This window comes from Bubalus kerabau, chromosome 8 (assembly GCF_029407905.1).
Source record: "Bubalus kerabau isolate K-KA32 ecotype Philippines breed swamp buffalo chromosome 8, PCC_UOA_SB_1v2, whole genome shotgun sequence".
Taxonomy (NCBI): domain Eukaryota; kingdom Metazoa; phylum Chordata; class Mammalia; order Artiodactyla; family Bovidae; genus Bubalus; species Bubalus kerabau.
This window is the reverse complement of record NC_073631.1, coordinates 99,805,136-99,828,059: the sequence shown is the minus strand read 5'-3', so window position 1 is coordinate 99,828,059 and position 22,924 is coordinate 99,805,136. Positions and strand designations below refer to the sequence as shown.

Genomic DNA, 22,924 nt, shown 5'->3' with positions numbered 1-22,924 from the left:
AAATGCCTGTTTGTTCCAGCCCCGTAGGCTGGAACTTGCAGCCTCCCCTTTCCCTTATCCTTCCTCACAGGTGGGTTAGCTGCTCAGCCTGTCCCTCTGCTCTCTCTCCATCTGGACTGTTCTGGCCGATAATGCCTTCCCTTTCTTCTCCAGGAGTCCCCTCAGATTCTGGAAGGTTCTTCCCCATCTTATTCCAGCTCCTCCTATCTCCCTCCTGCCTCCAGATCTGGGCCTTGATCTAGGACCAATTTATCCAGTTTTCTCCTTCTGGCCATATGAAGTAGTAAAGCAATAGAGTGGTTGCAGAAGTGTTCGTCACTCAGTCATGCTCGACTCTTTGCAACTCCGTGGTCTGCAGCCCACCAGACTCCTCTGTCCATGGGATTCTCCAGGCAAGGACACTGGAGTGGGTTGCCATTTCCTTCTCTGTGGTTGCAGAAGGCAGTCCCTAAGTAGGGAATATGATGAAGGCTGAGTACTTCTGAAAGTTACCACCACCACCCTCCTACCAAGACAAAGCAACTGGAAACCTGTCTCAACATTTGTTTATTGTTGACAGGTCTGAAACCGGGCTCCTGGCCTCTGGTTATTTACAGGGGATCCCCTACTTAACTCAGAATTTATAAGCTCTTACTGTACGTGGCTACTCCCAGCTCTCCAAACCACGTCTGTGCTGGCAGATGTCATGAACATAAGCACTAAACTTTGCTCTCAGAGAAAGCAGAAGCATCCAGAAGGCTTGGAGTCACCAGACTGTGGGTGTATTCATATCTCCACGGTGTGAGGAGGTCTGTTCTCTCCATCTCGGGGCCTATCTCTATATTTCAGGTGCTATGGACAGATCTTCCTGCTGGCTTGAAAGTTACTTCAAGAGAACCCTAAGGCCAGCCCTCACTTCCTGTTCACTGGTGATGGATGTCTGCTTGTCTGGAACACTGTCTGTTCAGTTTCTGTTCCATTCAGAATCAGAGCTCTGTTTAGCACTTTGTTTACAACTTATCATTCTCATTGTAAGACTCTGTGTGCACTTCTGTCTCCGGTGCCGCCAACCCCGCCCCCTCCCCGCCCCCAGTTTGGGGGTCAGTGGAAGGCAAGGAGTGTGTCTTATTCAGCACCTACCATAGTGAGTCGCATGTAATGCATGCTTGATAAATGTGGCTCAGTGTTTGTTGTTGGAGTACTGAGTAGACCAAGAGATGAAAGAAATAGCTCTCATATTTTCCATCCTTAGCCCAATTTCAGGGAATATTCTAAAGTAGCAAGATCGGGGAAATGGAAATAACTCACAAAGCCTCCTAGGTGAAATAACTTAATGTAATTTTAATTTGTGTTGGTATGAGTGCAGTGGGCTTCCTAGGTGGCGCAGTTGGTAGAGAATCCACCTGCCAATTCTGGAGATGTAAGAAACACGGGTTTGATCTCTGGGTTGAGAAGACCCCCTGGAGAAGGAAATGGCAACCCACTCCAGTGTTCCTGCCTCGGAAATACCATGGGCAGAGGAGACTGGTGAGCTACAATCCATGGGGTCACAAAGAGTCAGACACGACTGAACATACACACGCACACACACACACACACACACACACGAGTGAATACGAGTTCAAAGTATTATATAGATGCATGTATTTAAAGTAAAAGAAGTCCAAGGGCAGTGCATTGTGTATGCTCAATATTAACATTTTCTCAGTTTTCTAATTAAAATTATTTTATAAAGTTAGATTTTCCACGTTTTAATCAAAATAATCATGAGGCTGGTGATGATCGTGGTGCTGGTGATGCTTTTCCTGGCCTTAAAGCCTTATTGAGATATTTCAAATAAAAGTCATTTGGTGTGTGTTAAGATGACTTGGTCTCATTTACACACTGATGAAGTCTTTGGAGATTCAGATTTAACATTTGGTCCTGGAGTGTTTTCATTCCACAGCTTGTAGGTTTTTTGATGGGGCAGAGAAAAATTTTTTGATGAGGTGATAGACAAACATCATCTAGTGTTCATTTTGTAAAATAAATATTTTTATAAGTCTTTTTATTTTATTTTACTTATTAAGATTTTATAGCGAAATGTATATGAAGACAAACTGAAGCAGAGAAAGCAAGCAGCTTTTGGAGATGTTAAGCTGCTTCCAAACTGTAATTGTGGAAATTTGATTACAGTTCAGATAGAAACATCATTAATAAAGATGGTTAGCAGTTATTAAGAATGTCAGAAAAGCTTGAAATTGAGTTGTTTTTCAAATCTTGCACTGTTAGAAAGAGGCTGTTTACATTTTATTCTGAAAACGATTGTAATTTAAAGTAAAATTAAAAATGAAAAAACTTAATAAAAGATAATGAATACATTTGAGATAAATACTTCCTTTATATTACATTTATGATAGCTTTATGACACATGATAAGAGAAATTAGTGAATTACCAAATATTGGCAAGATGCTTGGCAGTTTTAGTTTTGTGTTGTGAAAGAAAAGCAGAAAGACCCTGGACTTAGCAATCTAGTGAAACATTTTTAGCACAGAATTACAGTTAGAGCTTTTGCATTGTGCTGCAGAAGTTAGAACTCAGCGTTTCCCTCCCCGGATGTGTCATGTACCTGCTTTTAATGTAATAGGTAATTGTTTTATGAGGCCACCAGATCCCACAAAGGATGCATGGTTGCTACCCTGGTATCCATTCTCATATCCACCCTCCACTTAGAATGGTTTTTGTGTTCCTGAGAGCTTCAGGAGTTCTGCCTGCTCACTATTATATGACTTCTTGAGCCTTCTAAGTGGCGTGAGGAGGGCTATCTCCATATTTTTTTCCCTTCTCTGAAATTACCTCATTATCCTTGTGGTTTATATTAGAACTGAAAAGATGGGTAAGTAGTTTCCTTGAAATAGAAAGCTCAGACCCACATCAAAGAAGTTTCTAAGATATGAAAGTAGGAAAGGCAGCAGCCAAATCAACAGATAGCTCTAAAACAGATAACCAGGTAGAAACGTATTATACCAGAGCCTTAAGAAGAGAGTTCTGAATACGGCTTGTTTGTCTCAACTTCATTTTTACCAAAGTATCTTCATTTCTCTTTGACCAGTTAATTCCTAGGTTACAGGAAACTCTTTGAAGGAAATGATCAGAAACAGTAGTGATAATTTTTGTCCATCACCATGATATTTTAAGGACTTAGCCTTAATTGGGATTCCGCCCCCCGCTGAAGTTTCTACAATGGATCTGTCATTGTTATAAGAAAAATACTTGGATGTATTTTCTAAGCTACCTTTTCAATGAATATTAGTGTTTGTTAAACATTAGCAAAAAAAATTGATATGTTACTGGCTATAGACTACCTACCAGAGTGCTTCTGTGGCTTTTGTTCTTTATCTGGATATTTGGTCTCTAGTTCTGCCACTGGATGCTATGAGTGAGGTCCTTGGCCTGAAGTGCCACCGCGGGGTGAAGAGGGGCGGGGATGGGGAGGGCTTGGCCCCAGCTTCTCGTGCTGGTGAGAAAGAGGGAAGAGACAGGGAACAGACTGGGAGTGGACTAGAGAGCACAGAGGGAAGAAGGGGTAGACAGACAGGTGTGCAGGCAGTGGGTCCGTCAGAGTCCCCAGTAATTTCAGCTTCACTAACTGGATTTTTTTTTTTTTTTTTGAGTAATATATATTTCCATGTATCAACTTTATTCTACCAATTCCTTTTTGCTAAGTATGTTTTTGGATAACTATTCTCTCTCTCACGTCTTTATTTATAGTTTTGAGTTCTCCAAATATTTCATCTTTCTCTTTTGTTGTTCACTATTTATTTTTGTTAATCTTTTCATACCAAGAAATTAAATTGTTTAAATGTCTCTTGCAGCTAAGATTTAATTTTCCTTCCTGGGTATCTTGAAATTCTGCCTTGTGTTATTTTTACCTAATAGTGGCTTTTTCCATAAGCAGGAATGGAAGCAGTCAATAAAAATCAATTGCTGACTCAATGACTCTACGGAGGGTTTACCATAATGCATATTGGAAATGACTTTCAAACCCTTTTCCTGAATGGAAGGTGCCATGCTTGGGTTTTATGGCCTTCTAATGTTAGATAGTAATCTCATTTAGCATTTTCCCAAAGTGAAAACAGTGCATTAGGGCAGCATAACAAGCATTGCAGATCAATACAGAGACAGAGCTTTGCCCTTACAGGTTAATCCAAGCAAAATATACCAGAGCCTAGTCCAGGAACTGGAAGATAATTACGCTGATTCCCATCCTCTCTTTCCCCCATTCTGTCATCTAATCATCAATACAGGCTGACATGTATACAGAAAGGGTTTCAGAAAATGTCTACATTTGCATGTGCACACACACACACTCTCACACAGACCTAACTACCAAACAGGAAATCAAGGGCCCTGGAAGTGAGTAGTATTGATTTCTGGTGACAAAAGTATGTTTTGACACCTTGCAAATCATAAATAACTCATGGAATTTAACTTGCAGGAGTAATAGCTAAACCCAAGATAAAATGCTTACTTAAACCTTAAATAACCCCATTCTAAGGAGCCCATGGTATTTGATGAATGAATCCTATTGTGAATAGTCTTTTTAGAAGGGAAGAATACTCTAGCATCTTCCTGTGATGAGCCGTATGTGGCAGCTCATTCTTTTCGGTCTTTCACTGCATGTTAATAGGGAGGGTGCTTCTAGCCTTCTCTCCCATCTCCCTTCCCCTGTTTTGAATCCAAGGTATATGGGAGGGATGTTGGTCCTCAGCACTGGGATGGAATGTAACCCTGCTTCCTCTTCAGCTGTTAGAAGCATTAGTGGTACATGTGCTTGTCTCAGCTCACCTGATGCTTAATCCTACTTTATTATTTGTTCAGATGTGTGTCTTGCTGTAATCAGTCAGTCGTGTCTGTGCCTCTGCCCTTTGAAGCACAGCTGCCTCCTTTTAGATACTGATGTTGATGGTAGGGGATTAGGGAAATCCGTGTCCAGAGACATTCACAGACATCTGAACTTGAGAATCTTAAAGCTAGGATGGGATTGGATTTAAATTCTGTTCTTGGGTATTTGGCAAAACAGTAAGGTAATGAATGAAAAAGTACAATGTTATCTCTCTCTCTTCTTTTTCAGAGGGTAGTAAGAAGTAAATTCCCTTAGGGGCTAGTAACGTGGTTTGCATTTCAGTTTTCTATTCTAACTATATATATATATTAGCTTAGTGTTGGATAAAAGTAATGAGGAGACAAATCTTCACCCAGGGGTTTCCTTATTGATGAGACATATTTCTCCTGTGTTCTCTAGGGGTATTTTAGAACCCATCAAATTTAAAATAATGCTATTTTCAAGATTACTATGGAAATAACAAATTTACATTTCAAGAAAAGAACTGGTAAGAAAGTCTAGAACCTTTTGTATTAAACAAAACTATTTAAAAAAAACAGACTCCCTAGATTAAAGTGATAATAATATATATATTTTTCTGTGTATTTATTCCTTATAATCCAAGTTCCTCTACCATTTTTACAAGAGTATTTCAGTTTTGTTTGTATAATCCATTTGGTATATTTTATTGTTACCATTTTTCAAGTGTATATTGTCAGCTTTTTGGAAGCATTATGTTAGTACTGCATATTCACTGAAAGCACTCTAAAATCTTGAGGTTTGTAAGTATAATTAGTAAAATTTTAGCTCAGAAAATGAAAAAAATTTTCTGTCCACTCATTTGTATTCTGAACAATTTATTGCACGCCTTCTATAAGAGGGATCCATGTCAATAGCTGAGATCACAGAGAAAATAAGATGCAGTCCTTACTGGGGTTTGCATGCTAGTAAGTCACAGTCGACTGTCGTACAGTCAGTGTTAAGTACACAGTGAAAGAGTTAATCCAGGCGAGAGGTCATTATAAAGGGCATGATGGACTCTACTGTGGACGGAGAGAGCTAGTGAAAGCCGTATAGAGGTTACACTTCAGTACTTAGCTCAAGTGTTAGAAGATGGGTAGGTGTTTTCCTAGAGAAGGAAATGGCAGCCCACTCCAGTATTCTTCCCTAGAGAATCCCATGGACAGAGGAGCCTGGCAGGCTACAGTCCATGGGATCGTGAGAGTCGGACTCGACTTAGCAACTAAACCAGGTGTTTTCCAGATACATAGAAAAGGGTGAGGCGTGGGTGCAGAGCATTTCCAAAATCAAGAGCAATGGAGCAAAGACGTGAAGAGATGTGGAAGAACCAAACCCTGAAGAACCAAAGACATGAAGGAATGTGGTCAGGCTGCAGCTTGTACAGGGTGGGAACTGAGGCGAAAAAGTAGGCAGGAACCTGATCCCAAAGGACCTGCCTGTTTGACCATGTATTTCATTTGGAAAGCAGATGCTGTCTAGACTTGGCTGTGAGAAAGAACCTTTTGGGAGAGTAGGAGTGGAGGGTGAAAGCTAAGAGACAAGACCAGAGATTCATGGCTTGAATCCAGGATATAAATGATTAAGAATTAATATAAGAACAGTGAGTATGGAGAAAGGACTGGACTGCAGGATCTCCAGCTCTGTGACCCACTGGAGGTGGGAGCGGAAGAGAACATAGGCTCCCAGGTTGCCAACCCAGCTGCTGGTCTGCAGAGTGACTGGCTCCATTCATGCAGTCACGTTTTGGATTGGGTGGCAATGCTTCTCTGTCCAGAGAGCCTCATGGGGGTGTCAGTCAATAGAATGAATTTCGTGGTAGTCACTTAGCTTGTGGAATATCTTTCTTAAAAGGTCAAAGAAAATTATTTCTCTTAAAGTTTTTTTTTTTAATTATTATTTTTTCATTTGCAACATTTGTATATTGATGCTTTACATATTTTTTAGCCTTGATCTTCATTCAGGTTGAAGCCCATTTGTCTCAGTGGTACCTGTTTTTGTTTCCAGGCGGTATGAGTATCACCCCGTCTGTGCTGATCTGCAGGCCCAGATTCTCCAGTGTTACCGCCAGAACACCCAGCAGACCCTCAGCTGCTCGGCTTTGGCCAGCCAGTACATGCGCTGCGTCAATCAGGCCAAACAGGTGGGTGTACGAACCAAGCTCCCGGGGGCGCCGGAGGAATAGAAGGACTGCCATCCAGGGCACTGGGAAGGCTTCAGTAGGTTAATGTGTGTGACAAGCTCCTTGCGGTCACGAGTTGATTAAGCTTTCATCCAGATGGTGGTAGGAAGAGTCCATAGTATCCTTGTGTTCCACTTGCAGAAAAAAAAAGACTTAAATAATACTTTTTCTGGTTGCCCTGAATTTTTGTCCTCTACACTGTAATTGTGTCGTCAAGGTCATTGCCCCATATTCTGGGCCAGTAGTCAAAGCCAGCAAAGAGGAAGGATACACATTAAGAGGCCAACAGCTTCAAGTTCATAAACACGTAGTAGCCATGCCGATGGAGAAGGCACTGGCACCCCACACCAGTACTCTTGCCTGGGAAATCCCATGGATGGAGGAGCCTGGTGGGCCGCAGTCCATGGAGTCGCTAAGAGTCGAACATGACCGAGCGACTTAACTTTCACTTTTCACTTTCATGCATTGGAGAAGGAAATGGCAACCCACACCAGTGTTCCTGCCTGGAGAATCCCAGGGACGGGGGAGCCTGGTGGGCTGCCGTCTGTGGGGTTGCACAGAGTCAGACACGCCTGAAGCAACTTAGCAGCAGTCATGCCAAGAGCCTGGTTTAAAAAAACAAAAGGCAGACATAAAACTGAAACAACCCCTCCATACTCCCCACCCCTCAAATGCAAGCACCTCTCAGTCTTCTGCCAGTTGGTAGAGTCCACTCAGTTGGGCAGGAAAAGAGAGGCCAGAGATGGGCTTAGGAAGCAGTTCCCATTGCTTCTGTGTACCATAGCCATATGCTTCGTATGATCTTTCATAGCAGAATAATGGGAGGATCACAGGACGTGTGTTCTCCCTAATTTATGTACTTTAGAAAGCCAATGATAAACCCTGAAGCAAATTAACAATTCTGGCAGGTCACATAATTGCCTATCATTTAACTGATTTAACAGTTGGATATAGGTGGTTCTGAGAGATGAACATTGTTGGAAACTGTGGTTCTTTCTGCTGACAAACTCCCTAGAGTTGACCTTGTAACCCAACTAAATCTAGTGTTTGAGTTGCACAGCATGCCTTCCTGCAGTCTAATTTGCTGTAGTTATAATAATGCCAGTTAGTATAAATTTCTAACACGCTGGAAATATGGGAGGGTCAGTATTGTCTGGATAGCTGGAAAATAACAGCAAAACTAGTGTAAAAAACTGGAACCAAGATTTATTAAAAGCCTGTGTTGTTGTTAAAGATCTTGTGGCCTGAGGCTTTTATCTGTTCCGCTCCTGTGGCACTTGTCTGACTATCCGTAGTGTGCCAGAAATTCCTTTCTTTCAAGGTTTTTGGTAGAAGCAATGTTGCTAATGTTAAGTTCATTTTATTAATTAAAAATAGCTTCTGATATGCTCTTAACAATCTCCAACCATCTATATCAGTACTGACTAAAGCACATGGAACCTGTAAGTTGGATTCGTGGATTTTTCTAGCTTGATGTAGGTGCTGTATCCAGGTGATGGTGGTAGTCAGTGCAGAGAATGGCGGGGACAAAGTGTATATTTTGACACCGGCGTCTTGTAACACAGGTGCCCATGTCCACAATGTGATCTGTAGCATCACGGAAGCAGCGCCTGCAAAGGCGTCTAGAGTGTTGATTCCGTCCTGATTGTCTGGGTTGTGTTGAACTGTGTACACCACCTGGTGAGATCAGTAGCCCACATTCATAGAGTAAAACAAAATTAACTTGTAACAAAATCAAATATACCACATGGTACAGCAGAGGGTTTGAACTGGGCAAATCTGGGTTTGTATCCAAGCCCTGTTTTTTACTGGCTCTGTAGCCCTGAGCCTTGTGAAGTGAGGTCATATCATTTACAGTGTTGTGAGGATTCCATTTCTGTAGAATATTCAGGAAGTCTAAAGTTTTTCCTTTCTTGCCTCAACTGTGCCAAAACCAACTTATTGGCCAAAAGCAGCAAATCACTGCTAGTGATTCCCAAGGGGAACCCAGTCATCCGGTCCTCCCGTCCTCCCCACCTGTCTCCTCTGCAGTGTAATATAATGCTATTTTCAGTGAGTGTGTTTCTGGTGCCTGTTGTTTTCGCAGCTGTTATATTCGAGTATTAGAATTGGAGTATATAACACTAGGTAGTACTAAAATGATATGTCCACAAAACCTTTTAAACCTAAGATGAGCGGCATTGAAATGGGAAGTAACCGGTAACCCCTGTATGTCTATAGATTTAGATTTCAAGGTCATTTCACATCCATCCTCTTATTTGTTTTTTTATGACAACTTGAGATGTAAATAGAGATGGTTTTATTTTCACCATTTTACAGTTGAGAGAATTGAGACCCAGGGAAGTCATGATGGTAAATTTAACAACTAGACCAAGATAGAGCTTGCCATAAAACAACAAATTTAAAAATAAATAGTGTTTGGCTTTTGAGTTGGGTGTGTGAAGAGATATCCAGGAACACAGAAATAAGGTGGTGAGGGAAGGACAATAACGAAGGAAGTGAAAGGGGAAAACCTGAAGACTGAATGAAGTCATCTTTGAGACTGCAAGTAACGAATAGAGGGGTGGGGTTATGACGATGAAAACCAAAGGTGCAGTTTAGCGCTGTCCCATTTTAAGACCATGCCAGAATGGCCAGTGTTTCCTGAGCAGTTACTTTTCCACTAACACCATGTTTTCCCGTGTGTGTGAAGTTAGCCTGACTTTGTGACCCCCGTTCTGTGCCTGTTGTTGGAGACTTTGGGCAGGATACATGGTCCCGACCCTTCATTTGTTGTTACAGTTCCTGACCAGTCAACACCTCTTCTTACGTTTCCTTGTTAAATCCAAAGAACAAGTTGAACATGCTAAGATACTAAACATAACAGCAGCCTATTAGGTCATGTTGTCCATTTCCTGCGCAGCACAAGTGTTTTCCCCTTGGAATGCTTCCAATAGCCAAATCCACTCCACTTTTAAATGACTCATAAGATTGGGCTTTCACTGGTTCCCTTGGGGCATTGTTCTCTAGACTAATAGATTTCACTGATAAGAAAATTTCCGGATATTCCTTAGCCTTACTTTTTGTTTCTTATTCATCCACTTAATTCACATCAGTCTTTCTTCAGCTAGTCTTAAACAATTCCTCATGGTCAAGACGAGACATTTTAGACCATTACTTCCAATGTATTAAGTTATGTTTTCTTCATAATGGTAAAGAGATATTAAATTGCTGTAATTATTACTGCTAAGACCTAAAAGCTACTGGCTAGCTTTATGAAATACAGCATTTAAAAATATAGGAGGACATTGATTGATAGACTTCTGTGTCTTTCATTTCTCATATCTGCTTAGCCTCATAGCTTTTTGTTTTTTTTGTAAGCCTTATAGCGTTCTATAAACTCTTCAAGATTGAATTACCTGTTCTTACCGGCAAAGCCTGATTCACATTCACTCTTGCTTTCATGTACCTTACAGGAGAATGGGAGGGAGGGAGCAGCAGGAAGCCAGTAGTCCTGGCCCACTAGTAGGCCAAAACGTGCCCAAGTTCTGCTTACACAGCGGGCGTGTAGAACGGGCCTGCTCCCCAGCCTGCACTGCCCTGCTCCCTGGGACTCCCTTCACTGCCCCTCAGTTTATTTGCAGAATGTAGCTGCTTAGTGGGTAGCATTCTAAGCTTTCCAGCTCTTTCCCAGCCCTGCTGCTATTGACAGAAAGGTACAGAAGCTGGCTCGATTCTTGAACATCCTGTGCTCACCGGAGCGGGAAGTTTATGGGGACTGCTGGAACACTCCACTCTAGTCACAGTGACCTGGGCTTCAGTTTCTCCTTCAGTGAATTAAGGATTTGAACTCAGTGGTCCACCAAGGCCTCGTAGCTCTCATGTATTCCATGTCTGAGAGCAAGCAGCCGAGCACACGAGTGCCCAGGCTCCTGAGCACCTTCGCAGTGAGAGACACGGGCTCTTTGGCACAAGCAGCGTCTCTGCTTCAGTGGCTTCCAGCATTCATGCCTCTACTTCTTAGATTTTGCTGTCAGCCTTGAGCTTCCCCTCTGGAAGGAGAGCCATGCTTCTGATTGGTCCGTGTGTTGACTGGTCCTTCGTTAAAGCAGATAGTCCTGGCAGCCCCGAGGAAGCCAGGGTAGCAGAATGAACTGGGAGGGGGCAAAAGAGTCTCACAGTTTCTCCAGAGTCAGTGGAGTGAACAGTGGTGCTCTCAGCGCTGCCTGGCAGAATGGAGCCCCCCGGCTATAAGCTGCATTGGAGAAAGCAGGCTACATCCCTCAGCTGGCCCCAGGCTTCTCTGCCCTGGGCTGGCTTCCACCCCATGCACCACGGACCGTGGGTGGTAAGGGATTATGGAAATAGAGCAGGAAGCCGGCTTAGAAGAGCCAAGGAAAGACCAGACTGGAAATAAAGGCCTGACCCAGGAGAGGTCCATGGGCCAGAGGTGAGCAAGGAGGCTGGAGTCAGATGGTAGAGGCTAGACAGAGCTCCTGAACTGGAGCCAAGGTTTAAATCAACAAGTGGGTAGTGGAGCGGTGACCAGGCAAGCAGCTCAGCTACAGGAATGACTGAAATGAGCACATCTTATCAGTGAGTCAGCCCCACCCTCACTTAGGCCTGTGTGCTTCCGCTGACCTCTTTGAGGAGATCAGAAAGTTATTTGACCCGATAAATGAAGCCAGATCCTAATATGAAGTGGCTCTGTTCCAAGACTAGTGTACCTGATTCTTTGTTTTGAAAATATAAGCAACACCCCAGTCTGTGGTTGTCCTCCAGCATAGAAGACCTCAAGATCAGTGCCTGTAGAGGAATTTGCCATGGCATGACGTGTCGGTGTTCTTGAGAACAGTGGATTTATCTCCCCTTGTACTTGGATTTACACTAGATCAGGAATCGAGGACATAACATCCCTGTTATTTGAGTATGAAGAGCACCTGAAACCATATTGGTAGCTTTCACTTTAGAAATCAGAATTCTTGGAAGAAAAACCTGGTGTTCAGAGCAAGTTGTATTTTATCGTTGTTTTAAGATGAGCTATAAATTACATGCAAATGGTTTCATAGACTCAAGCTGTTAGAGCTCGAAGGACATAGAAATCACATAACCTAATCACATCTCTTCCCTTGGAAAAATTAGCACCCCAAGGGTTTCAGAGGTCTGTAGATGGGACAGAGTCCAAACCAGAATGACTTGATGATGCCAGACTCAGTACGCTGTTCCCTGTAATGTCAGATCACAGACATGGATGATCAGAATCACTGGGGGAATGTCTTTAAAATGCACGTGCCTGGTCCATCCCCAAGAATCTGAGGTGGGACCTGAACATCTGAACTCCCAACAGATTCCTCATGCGCCCATGGAGTCTGAGAACCACAGCTCTAGAGCCCCATTGGCCTGAACCACGTGAGAGGTCTTTAGCCTCAGAGATCTTGCCAAGTCTGACTCCCCACTCTCAGGAGAGGCGGGGCTGCCAGTCACAGCCTCCTGGGTCTGAGCCACCTGCAGCAGTCTCATCAGACTGACTAGTTCCGTTCTCAGCCTCAGCAATAAATCAGATGTCTTAGACAGAGGTCAGGAGCCTCTGAAAAAGAAGTTCCTTTCTCCCATCCTCTTGCCCCACTGCAGCTGTGCATGTGTGCTAAGTCACTTCAGTTGTGTGTGACTCTTTGCAACCCCATGGACTGTAGCCCACCAGGCTCCTCTGTCCATGGGATTCTCCAGGCAAGAATACTGGAGTGCGTTGCCATGCTCTCCTCCAGGGGATCATCCCAATCCAGGGATGGAATCCAAGTCTCATTATGCCACCTGTGTTGGCAGGCGGGTTCTTTACCACCTGGGAAGCCATTGCAGCTATAGGTGCTGCCAAATGGGGAGCCACATCCGGTTTTCCTGGGCGGGAGGGAGGAAAGGGCACCCAGGCGAGGGAACAGCCCCCTGGCCAGCTCACACTTGTGACTGGACCCTTCCTTGGCTCTGCTGCTCCCAGGCACCCGCTCCCGTCCCCTGACCCACATCAGAGACCCTCTCCTTAGGCTGTTGCTTCTAATCCCACCTTCAGGGAGCACCAAGATAAACCAGAAAGGTTCACCTTCTGAGAAGGCTTAAAAGGGGGCCTGCTCTTATTGTGTCTGAAGACTTGTTTATCATCACCACCTAATGATGTTTCTTGGGGCTTCCCTCATAGCTCAGTTGATAAAGAATCCGCCTGCAATGCAGGAGACTCCACTTCGATTCCTGGGTCAGGAAGATCCTCTGGAGAAGGGAAAGGCTACCCACTCCAGTATTCTTGGGCTTCCCTTTTGGCTCAGCTGGTAAAGAATCCACCTACAATGTGGGGGACCTGGGTTCGATCCCTGGGTTGGGAAGATCCCCTGGAGAAGGGAAAGGCTACCCACTCCAGTACTCTGGCCTGCAGACTTCCATGGACTGTATAGTCCACAGGGTCCGCAAAGAGTTGGATACGACTGAGCGACTTTCATTCACTCACAGTGAGGTTTCTTAATCACCTAATGGGCCACTTATCCTCAGGAGGACTCATGGGCGTTGAGGAGAGCATTCCCATCCTTCCATGGGACACCCCTTCAGATTTGGAGTCATGTCAAAGCAAATGAAATTCCAAAGTTCAGATTTATTACTCCAGCCTCTTCTGTCACAGGAGTCCTTTTCTAAAGCACCTTCTGAGAGTAATAGTTGCTTTATGACATTTTCTTAAAAAAAAAATCTGGTTTTAATAGAAGAAATATTACTGTGGTAATAGACTCTTACTTTTCTTAATAGGCACTTCTTTTCTAGTGTTTATGCTTCAAGAGTTAGAAGTGCAGTACGTTAGTGTTTTGTCTGTTATTACAGCAAGTTGTATAAACAGTTAATTACTTGTAACTTAATTTGAATATCACACAGAGAGCATTTGTCATAAGAAGAGATGAAACTAGACCCAGGCATGAAAAAATTAACCTGCGTTTCCTCCAAGAAGGAAGAATAAAGAACAGCACTTGCTGGGGGGAAGAGACAGATACTGAAAACAAAATAAGTTAGCTAATCGGATTTTCAGGTGGCCAGGAATAGTACTTGGCACACAGACAAGGCACGCTTTGTGCTTCTCATAAATTGAATTTATTGATTACTTTCTCTTACTTCTCACAGTCTTCTCCTCCTGTCTCTCGCACTCCCTGTTCCTCCTCAGAGCTCCATTCTCTTCCGCTTTCCACTCTTCCTGTCCCTCTGTAGTGAAAACTCAGGTTTGTCAGGACACGTTTCTGTTTCCAGGTAAACCTTGCCCTGCCAAGCCTTCCTTCTTCCATAACCCAGCTTTACTAGGTCTTTTGAAATCCAGGAACACTTTTTATTGTCATGATAATCATGAGTAACCCAGGGTTACCATAATTCCTCTTACATATACGGAGAGGACCAGTAGCTCACGCGCTGCCAGTGGTGGTCCACCCCTCCACGAAAGCAGTTGATGAGATCACTATGTAACTAAAATATTTGAGGAAGACCTTTAGATCATCTTAATCAATGGAAATGGCACGCATCCTCTTGTCCCCAGGGGCCCTGCTCCTGTCTGACAGGGTGCTTTGCTAGCTTCTTCCTCAGTGGCCGGGATCAGAGAGACTTAGGAAAAGAGCTGTGTGGGTGTCTGAACCAGTCGCTCCTTTGGGTAATTTACCCAGCTGTTGATAAAGGCGTTTCCTCAGGCCCCACTACGTGAATGATGAGCAAATGCCAGGAATTTCTTTCTCCACATTAAGATTAAGTGTTAGCAGTTCCTTAAATGAAGGAAGCAATTTTTTATAACTTGCAAATCTTTTCCCTCATTCTTTGGGGAATTTCCTATGTTAATTTATGCAGCGTTAAATTTATGCAGAGTTGAACTTCAGCCCAACAGCAGCGACTTAAAAAACCTATACGTGGAAGCTGACTGATACAGACCCTGTCAGGCCTCAGGAGCCCTCCACCCAGAGGTCCTTGCTCCTGGGTTGGGGCAGGTTTTTATTGCATACTTGTGATACAGTAAAAACACGAAATGTTTTTACCAGTTTGTTCATTGAAAAAAAATTTCAACTTGACATTGTGTCTTTGAATGTCTCTGACAGAAATGAGGTGGTCTTGTACCACCTCCACCACCCATTGGTGGCAGCTGAGTGCAGTTTGACAACATGTGTATGTGTAGACCAGCCCTGGAAGACACAGCCTCGCCCCCTGTGTCTTCAGGGAGTCGCCTGGGAATCAGGTGAACGGCCGTGCACTCTTTGAGGATGCACTTTTTAATACACATAGCAAGGTATTTTGTGACTCGTTACTTCTTTCATGTTTTATATTTGTTCAAAAATGTTCTTTAGTGTCTTCCTGGTAGACTGGCCCATGATCGTCACACCATCCAAGGTGCAGCTTGTCTCTCTTAAGAGAGTCTGACATTCTTAGCATTACATGACCGGGCTGAAAAATTACCCTTCTGTATTCAGTCAGGGTTACAGGGAGGAGAACAGTAAAAAGGTTCCCTAGACTCTTGCCAATACTCTTAGCAGTTGCTTTCAGTTATATTGTGGTCACTGTGGATCATTTTGTAACATTGGAAAAGAGGTACGTGGTCACACGACTGTTGCTATCACTGTGAGACCTGAATTGTAGAATGAGGCACAGCTATGTGGTTTTGAGCAGGCAGGTAACAGATTATAACCTGCAAAGTGATCATGTTCTGTAGTACCTAAGTGCCCTTGCATAACCTCAGTGTAGATCTCTTTACACTGACTTCTGTTTTGTATTAACAACTAATGTTGTGGCAAGGTTGTCTGTGTATCTGGAGTTTATAGAGCTTCCCACCTCTATAGTTGGAGAGGCTTTCCCAGATCAAGTCATAAGGGTGTGAGGATAAATGATGGCTGTGGCATTGCCTGGTCTGACTTTTACATGGTAAGGGCTCGATTTTTAAGCTTTCAAACAAATAGCGAGCTCATACTTGAGTGATGGGTTTGAGAGAAGCCTCACGTTCTGGTGTTAATTCTGCAAGGCGATTCTCTGCCGAGTGGAGTCTTCCGCTTGATCTGCTTTGTCTTTTCAGTTTTCTCTAGACGCGTCTAGCTTTTCTGATTCACTTCCTCTTTGACTGCATCGTCTTTTCTGACCATTTCTATATGCGTCCTCTACACACTGCTTAGTCTGCTTTTATATCTTTTGTGCCCCATGGACATAGGCTTCTTAGAAACCTGTCATCATGGACACTTTAGGATAACCTTTAGGGTATGCTCTTCCCCCTGTGCTCCTATGACCCAGGATGCTTATTTGTCCTCCTCTTCCTTTTCATCCCCTTTATTTCAGTCTCCTTTCTTCATCTCTATCCTTAAATCTTTATCTCTAAAGACCTTTGAGCTCTTTCCCAAGCCTGCAACTTCCCTCTGGACCTTTCCTTCTGGGATGTCTCATCATCATCTCAGACCCAAAATTAGAGTCATCTTTCTTATTCCCAAAATGACTCCTCTCACTGACTTGCCTGTGTCTTTTGGTCACACCGCCTTCCTCCCTGTCGGTGAGGAGCCCTCATGCCTGAGGTTCCATCACTGCTTTCTCCCCTTTCCGCTGTCTTTTTATCACCGTTTCTTGCTCCCAGCCTGGCTTCATTTCTAATCTGCCTCCTCTTGGTTTTCCTGCCTCCACACACTTCTCCGTTGAAGCCGTTGTATTAAGGATGTCAGGGTAACCTTTCTAAATGACATTTTCCTATCAAGAAAAAAATAATTGTTGGATTCCCAGGTTTTTTCAGTGGCCAACAAGAACGAATCCCACCCTAACATTCACAGGGGGCCCTTTTTATACTCTTCCTTGGTGCGTCCTGAGTGTCTGTTCTTTCCTCTAGCTGGGCCTGTCTCTCCTTCATTCTTCATCCCATGCATAATGGGCTTGTGCCCTCCTCTGAGTCTTTCCCAGTTCTTCCCCGCCTCACCCCCCACCTCCAGTCCTTCTGTCTGTGTATTCTGTCCAGAGTGGAAGGTCATCGGAGGTGCCTTGCTTGATCACTCCAGCTGCAGAGAGTTACCCTCTTCTGAAATAGGCAGCACCACTCTTGCTTTTGAACTAATACCTTCTCTGGAAGAGTACACAAAAAACTGGGAAGTAGGAGAAAGGGAAAAGTGACTTCGTCCTATGTATTCTTTGTTCCTGAGTCTTACACTGTGTACATGTATCATTTATTCAGGAAAAGAAAATTTTAATGTATTTAGCAAATTATGTTTTAAAAATAGCAAGTTATTACTCTTTATTATGCCTCTTTCCTCATATCACCTAACTCAGTATAATGAGTGCCTAGTAGGAGAAGGCAATGGCAACCCACTCCAGTACTCTTGCCTGGAAAATCCTATGGATGAAGGAGCCTGGTAGGCTGCAGTCCATGGGGTCGCTAAGAGTCGGACACGACCAGGCGACTTCACTTTCACTTTTCACTTTCATGCATTGGAGGAGGAAATGGCAACCCACTCCAGTGTTCTTGCCTGGAGAATCCCAGGGACAGTGGGGCCTGGTGGGCTGCCATCTGTGGGGTCACACAGAGTCGGACATGACTGAAGCGACTTAGCAGCAGTAGTAGGAGCTCAGTTAAGAAGTTGGATACGTGAATAAGTGGCTGGAAGTGTGAGGGATGGAAGGAAGAAGGCATGAACAAATCAGAGGCAATCTTGGGCCTGACCCAGCCTCTTCCTCTTGATTAATTTCAAAACTAAAGGAGAAAGGATTCTTCAAAACTAAAGAAGACTTTTGTCTTCTTGTGAAGTGAAGTGACGTCGCTCAGTCGTGTCCGACTCTTTGTGACCCCATGGACTGCAGCCTACCAGGCTCATCCGTCCATGGGATTTTCCAGGCAAGAGTACTGGAGTGGGGTGCCATTGCCTTCTCCACAAAACCTAGGCAGGCCTAATTCCATGGCCCCAGCCCTTGCCCTCGGCAATGGTTTACATCCTGAAGTGTGGCTTCTCTCTGGATCCTAACAAATCCACCTCTTATCGCTTTGTCTCTCAATGAATTTTTGCAGTGAGACATCAGAGCCTGAGTTTCATTAGTTTTGGCCGGGCTTGAGTCCCGGGAGAGAGCTGAAGGACAGGAGGAAAAAGCAGTGGGAAAAATGTGCCAAGGAATCCCCTTCATAGCCTGCTGGAAAATTTGCTAAATATCTGACTGGTGCTCACAGTTTCATTGGTCTGATCCTTGGCACAGAGAAGAGAAAGGACAGAAGAACCCGCACCGGCTTGGGTAGCAGCTCCTGGGGCTCAGCAGATAGCGCCTTTGGGACATGCTGAGGAGTAGCCTCTCCAGAGTCCCTCAGTTGTGCCCCTGCCGCCCGCCTGTTTGCGGGAGGTTCGAGGAAACAAGAAATGAGAGATTGTAAAGGCCCCTCCAGCCACAGGAGTGAGGACCTCTTACCTTAACTGGAGGTCTTCTGGAATCTGAGACTGGGCCGCGTGAGCTTCCTGCTGAGTTCGTTTTTTGCTGTCCCGGTTTCCAGTACGATGGGCCTTTCCCTATGCTGGGTTTCTTTGCCTTCTGCTTCTAGCGTGGGAGCTTCCCTGAGTTGGGCTCCTGCTGTGCTTGGTGTCCTAAAAAAATAGAGACAGTTTATCTCCAGGCCCAGCTAGTTAGAGTTTTAATCTGATCATTGAGAACTTCTGTGTGTTTGTTTAGGATTTTGTATGTAGAAAATCTTAAAAACCCAACCAAGAAAACTGTTAGAATTGATCAACAAATTCAATAAAGTTGCAGAATACAAAAATCAGTAGTGTTTCTATACACTAACAGTGAATTTTCTAAAAAAGAAATTAATCCCATCTATCCTTTGTGGGTTAGCTGGTAAACAATCTGCCTGCAATACAAGAGACCTGGGTTCAATCCCTGGGTTGGGAAGATCCCCTGGAGAAGGGAAAGGCTACCCACTGCAGTGTTCTGCCCTGGAGAATTCCATGGACTGTATAGTCCTTGGGGACACAGAGAGTCAGACACGACTGAGCAACTTTCACTTCACTTCATAGTAACATTAAAAAACAATACAATGCTTAGGAATATTTTTAACCAAGGAGATCAGAGATCTCTCCTCTGAAAGGTATAAGACATTGATGAAAGGGATCAAAGAAGATACAAATAAATGGAAAGGTATTCACTGATTGGAAGAATTAATGCTTCTAAAATGGTGATACTAACAAATGTCATCTATAGATTTTTTGCAGTCCCTAACAAGATTCCAACGGTATTTTTTAATATAAAAATAGGGGGGGAAAGAGAGGGAAAAAAAACACACTTCTAAAAATTTTTGGAACCACAATAGACCGTGAATAGCCAAAGGAATCCTGAGAAAGAAGAGCAAAGCAGGAGGTGTCATATCTCCTGATCTCAAACTATACTCTGGAGCTATAATAATTAAAACAGTATGGTGCTATCTATGGTATAGACACATAGACCAGTGAAACAGAATTGAGAGCCCAGAATTAAACCCAAGCACATACAGTCAAATAATGTTTGACAAGGGAGCCAAGAATGTTCAATGGAGAAAGTCTCTTCAATAAATGGTACTGGGAAAATTGGATATTCATATGTCAAGGAATAAAAACTAGACCCCTGTCATATACCACTCACAAATATTAACTCAAAATTGATTAAAGGCTGAAGTAAAAGAAAACATGAACCTCTCAGAAGAAAACATAGGATAAAAAGCTCCATAACATCAGTGTTGATAATTAGTGTTTGGAAATCATACCTAAAGTACAAGCAACAAAATACACCAAGTGGGACTCTATCAAACTAAAAAGCTTGTGGACAACCAAAGAAGCCAACAAAGTGAAAAAACAACCTAGAGAATGGGAAAGAAATATTTGCAAACCATGTTTCTGATTAGGGTTTAATATCCTATGTAATATAAAGAATTCATGCAACTCAGTAGCAAAGAAAAAGATCCAATTAAAAAATGGACAAAGGATCTTAATAGACATTTTTTCAAAGATATATGAATGGCCAACAGATATATGAAAAGATATTCAATATCACTAGCCATCAGGGAAATGCAGATTAAAATTACAATGAGATATTACCTCATACCTGTTAGAATGGCCATCATCAAAGAAACAGGAGATAACAAATACTGCATAAATGTGGAGAAAAGGGAACCCTTGTGCACTATTGGTGGGATTATTAAATTGGTGTAGTAACTATGGAAAACAGTATGGAGGATTCTAAGAAATTAAAAATAGAACTGTTATATCATCCAACAATTCCACTTCTGGGAATATATCCAAAGGGAAAAAAACCACAAACTTGAAAAATACATCTGCATGTTCATAGTGGGATTATTTATAATGGTCAAAACATGGAAACAACCTGTTTCTATCAGTAGATAATGGACAAAGAAGTTGTGGTGCAGTGGAATATTATTCAGCTACAAAAAACCCAAGGAAATCCTACTATTTGCTGCAGTGTGGGTGGACGTTGAAGGCATTATGCTAAGGGTAATAAATTTGACAAAGAAAGACAAGTCTGTATGATCTCACTTATATGTCAAATCTATAAGCAAAAAACAAAACACCAAGCTTATAGAAAAAGACAAGATTTCTGGTTACAAGAGGTGGCAGGTGTGGGGGGATGTGGCGTGGTGGAGGTATTGGAGGAAGGTGGTCAGAGGCACAAACTTCCAGTTACAAGATAAATAAATACTAGAAATGAGTAACACTGCATTATGAAATAGGAAAGTTGTTAAGGAAGTGAGTCTTAGAGTTCTCGGTACAAGGATGATTTGTGTCTTTTATTTTTATTGTGTCTATATTAGATAATGGACATTAAACCTATTGTAACAATCATTTCAGAATATATATAAATCAAACCATAATGCTGTATACCTTAAACCTGTACAGTGATGCATGTCAATTAATTCTCAATAAAGCTGGGGAAAAAAGAATTCTCCCTGTTTGCTGTTCCTCACACCCACCCACACAGATAACTAAATAGAATGTAGGGGCCGTTTCTGAAATGTGGGAATACTTACTTAGATGTGTGTAGCTCCAGCCAGCATTGTGAGTTCATGAAGAGCTGCACCCTGCCTCAAGTGAGCAGAAGTTTAAGGGACCAGATCTTGACTTTAACTGAGAGATGCTCTCTCTGCCCCACTTCACCCCCACCACCCCCCCACCACCCTTGGCCCGTTGGCAATAGCTTTCTCCCAGTCCATGCCACCAGAAAGCTCCCACACATCCCCAGATGCCCAGGGTAGTGAGACAGCAGCCACGCTCCCCCCGTACCCTTACTCACAGGCCAGGCCGGGGTCACCCTTAGGGTTCAGTTGGATATGGTAGGGGGAGGGCTTATTTGGAGATTATTCGTGATTCCCTAGTGGTGTTCATTAGAGGTAGTCATATTTCGAGACTAGGAAGCTTATGCCTTGCTGTACATGTTTTTGAGGTGGGTCTTTGAAAAGCAACACAACAGTGCTAAGTTCCTGCCCATTTCTGGCCCCCTCCTTCTGATGCTAAATCTTACGTTTTCTCTTTCTCTTGCAGAGTACGCTTGAGAAGGGAGGATAAAATCAACTTTTAGAAGAAGGACAATTCCTTCAACTTAATTCCAGAGGTGGAACGTTTCTTTTTTCCTAGTGAGAAAGCAACCCATTTAAAGAGAAGATCATTAGAGAGAAACATCGGAGAGCAAATTCAGCAGAAGTGTATCTCGGTTTGATCAGCAACAGTTTGAAAAGCCAAGGCCTAGATCAGGGATCATCCGTCAAGGACATGCCGCGGTGTTAATAAACCCCATTTATGATAATTACAAAGAAAGGCAGCCCTCTCCACCTTGTGTACTTTCTATTCGACTTCCTCTTCTAACCAGGCTCCATCGTTTGGTGAACCTGGGCTCCCACAGAGCCAGGGCTTGGAATCAAGGGCTGAGGTCACTGGAGTGGGGAGAAGAGGAGGCCAGATTTCCTCCATCTCCGGCCAGCAATGTTGGCGGAATTGGCTGCGCTGTGGCATGTCAGGCTTCTCCCTTTTCCTTTTCTGCCTTGACTATCTAAAAGCTACTTTATTTTAACTTATTATGGTGATCATGTAAGAAGACAAAAAGAGAAAATGTACCTCTTTTACTGGAATAATGTTTCTGATTACAAGTGAAATAAGGCATTTTTTTATAAACATAAAGGCAACCTGGCTTCTGCAACCTCTCCTTTATCATGAAAAACCGACATCTTTACTTCACTCACTATCAATAATAAATATATTTTCTGACAAAGACTGTCATAGTCTGGGGCTTTGTGTGTTTTTTGTTTTTCTTTTTTTGCCGGGTTAAATGGTTATCCTTACGGGAATTGAGTTGACTTACAATGTTATTAATTTGCATTTGTGTGGTACCTTTCCTCTAAAAAGCTCCAACACTTTTTGTAGAACCTCAGACAGGCAAAGTTATAATTTGCCTCCCGGGGAGGTAGGATTCAGTAAGATCCTTACCAATTGCACGACCCTTCCTTTCTTTGCGATGACCAAAGCCATCCTGCCTGGAGCAACCACTAGTTCCTGGGTTAGGCACTTCTGACCCTGCAATACTAGAAAAATGTTAAAAGGAAAAAGAAAAACAAATTAACCCCGAGAGCCTCTTCTCTTTCTGATTTTATCTAAACTTCCTGATTTTAACTCTCACTTTCCTACCAGCAAATTGGTATTTCAGCGCTGGAAGTTGGAAATGAGCATCCATGCCGAATGGAAAGATCTTTCTGGAAAATAAATGAAGAAGGGAAAACCAGTGCTCTGTGATGTCATATCTTTGGACATTAGAATTTAAGCATCCAGGCTCCAGAGTAGGGTGCGTCTGTGTTCAGATTGTAGCTCTGCTACCTACCACCTGGGGGACCTAGCTAAGCTGCCCCACCTAAGCCTAAGATTCCCCA

The 22,924-nt window shown here is 43.2% G+C and overlaps 1 protein-coding gene across 3 annotated transcripts in view; it reads left to right on the top strand.

Moving 5' to 3' along the window:
- Window positions 1-22,289, top strand: part of CHCHD3 (coiled-coil-helix-coiled-coil-helix domain containing 3) — a 287,018-nt gene extending 264,729 nt beyond the window's left edge. For all 3 annotated transcript variants that reach the window (XM_055590948.1, XM_055590950.1, XM_055590949.1), the window contains exons 7-8: window positions 6,870-7,005; window positions 21,549-22,289. In XM_055590948.1, coding sequence (XP_055446923.1) covers window positions 6,870-7,005; window positions 21,549-21,572 — 160 coding nt within the window. In that variant the 3' untranslated portion in view covers window positions 21,573-22,289. The remainder of the gene's footprint in view (window positions 1-6,869; window positions 7,006-21,548) is intronic.
- The last annotated feature ends 635 nt before the right edge of the window (window positions 22,290-22,924 follow it).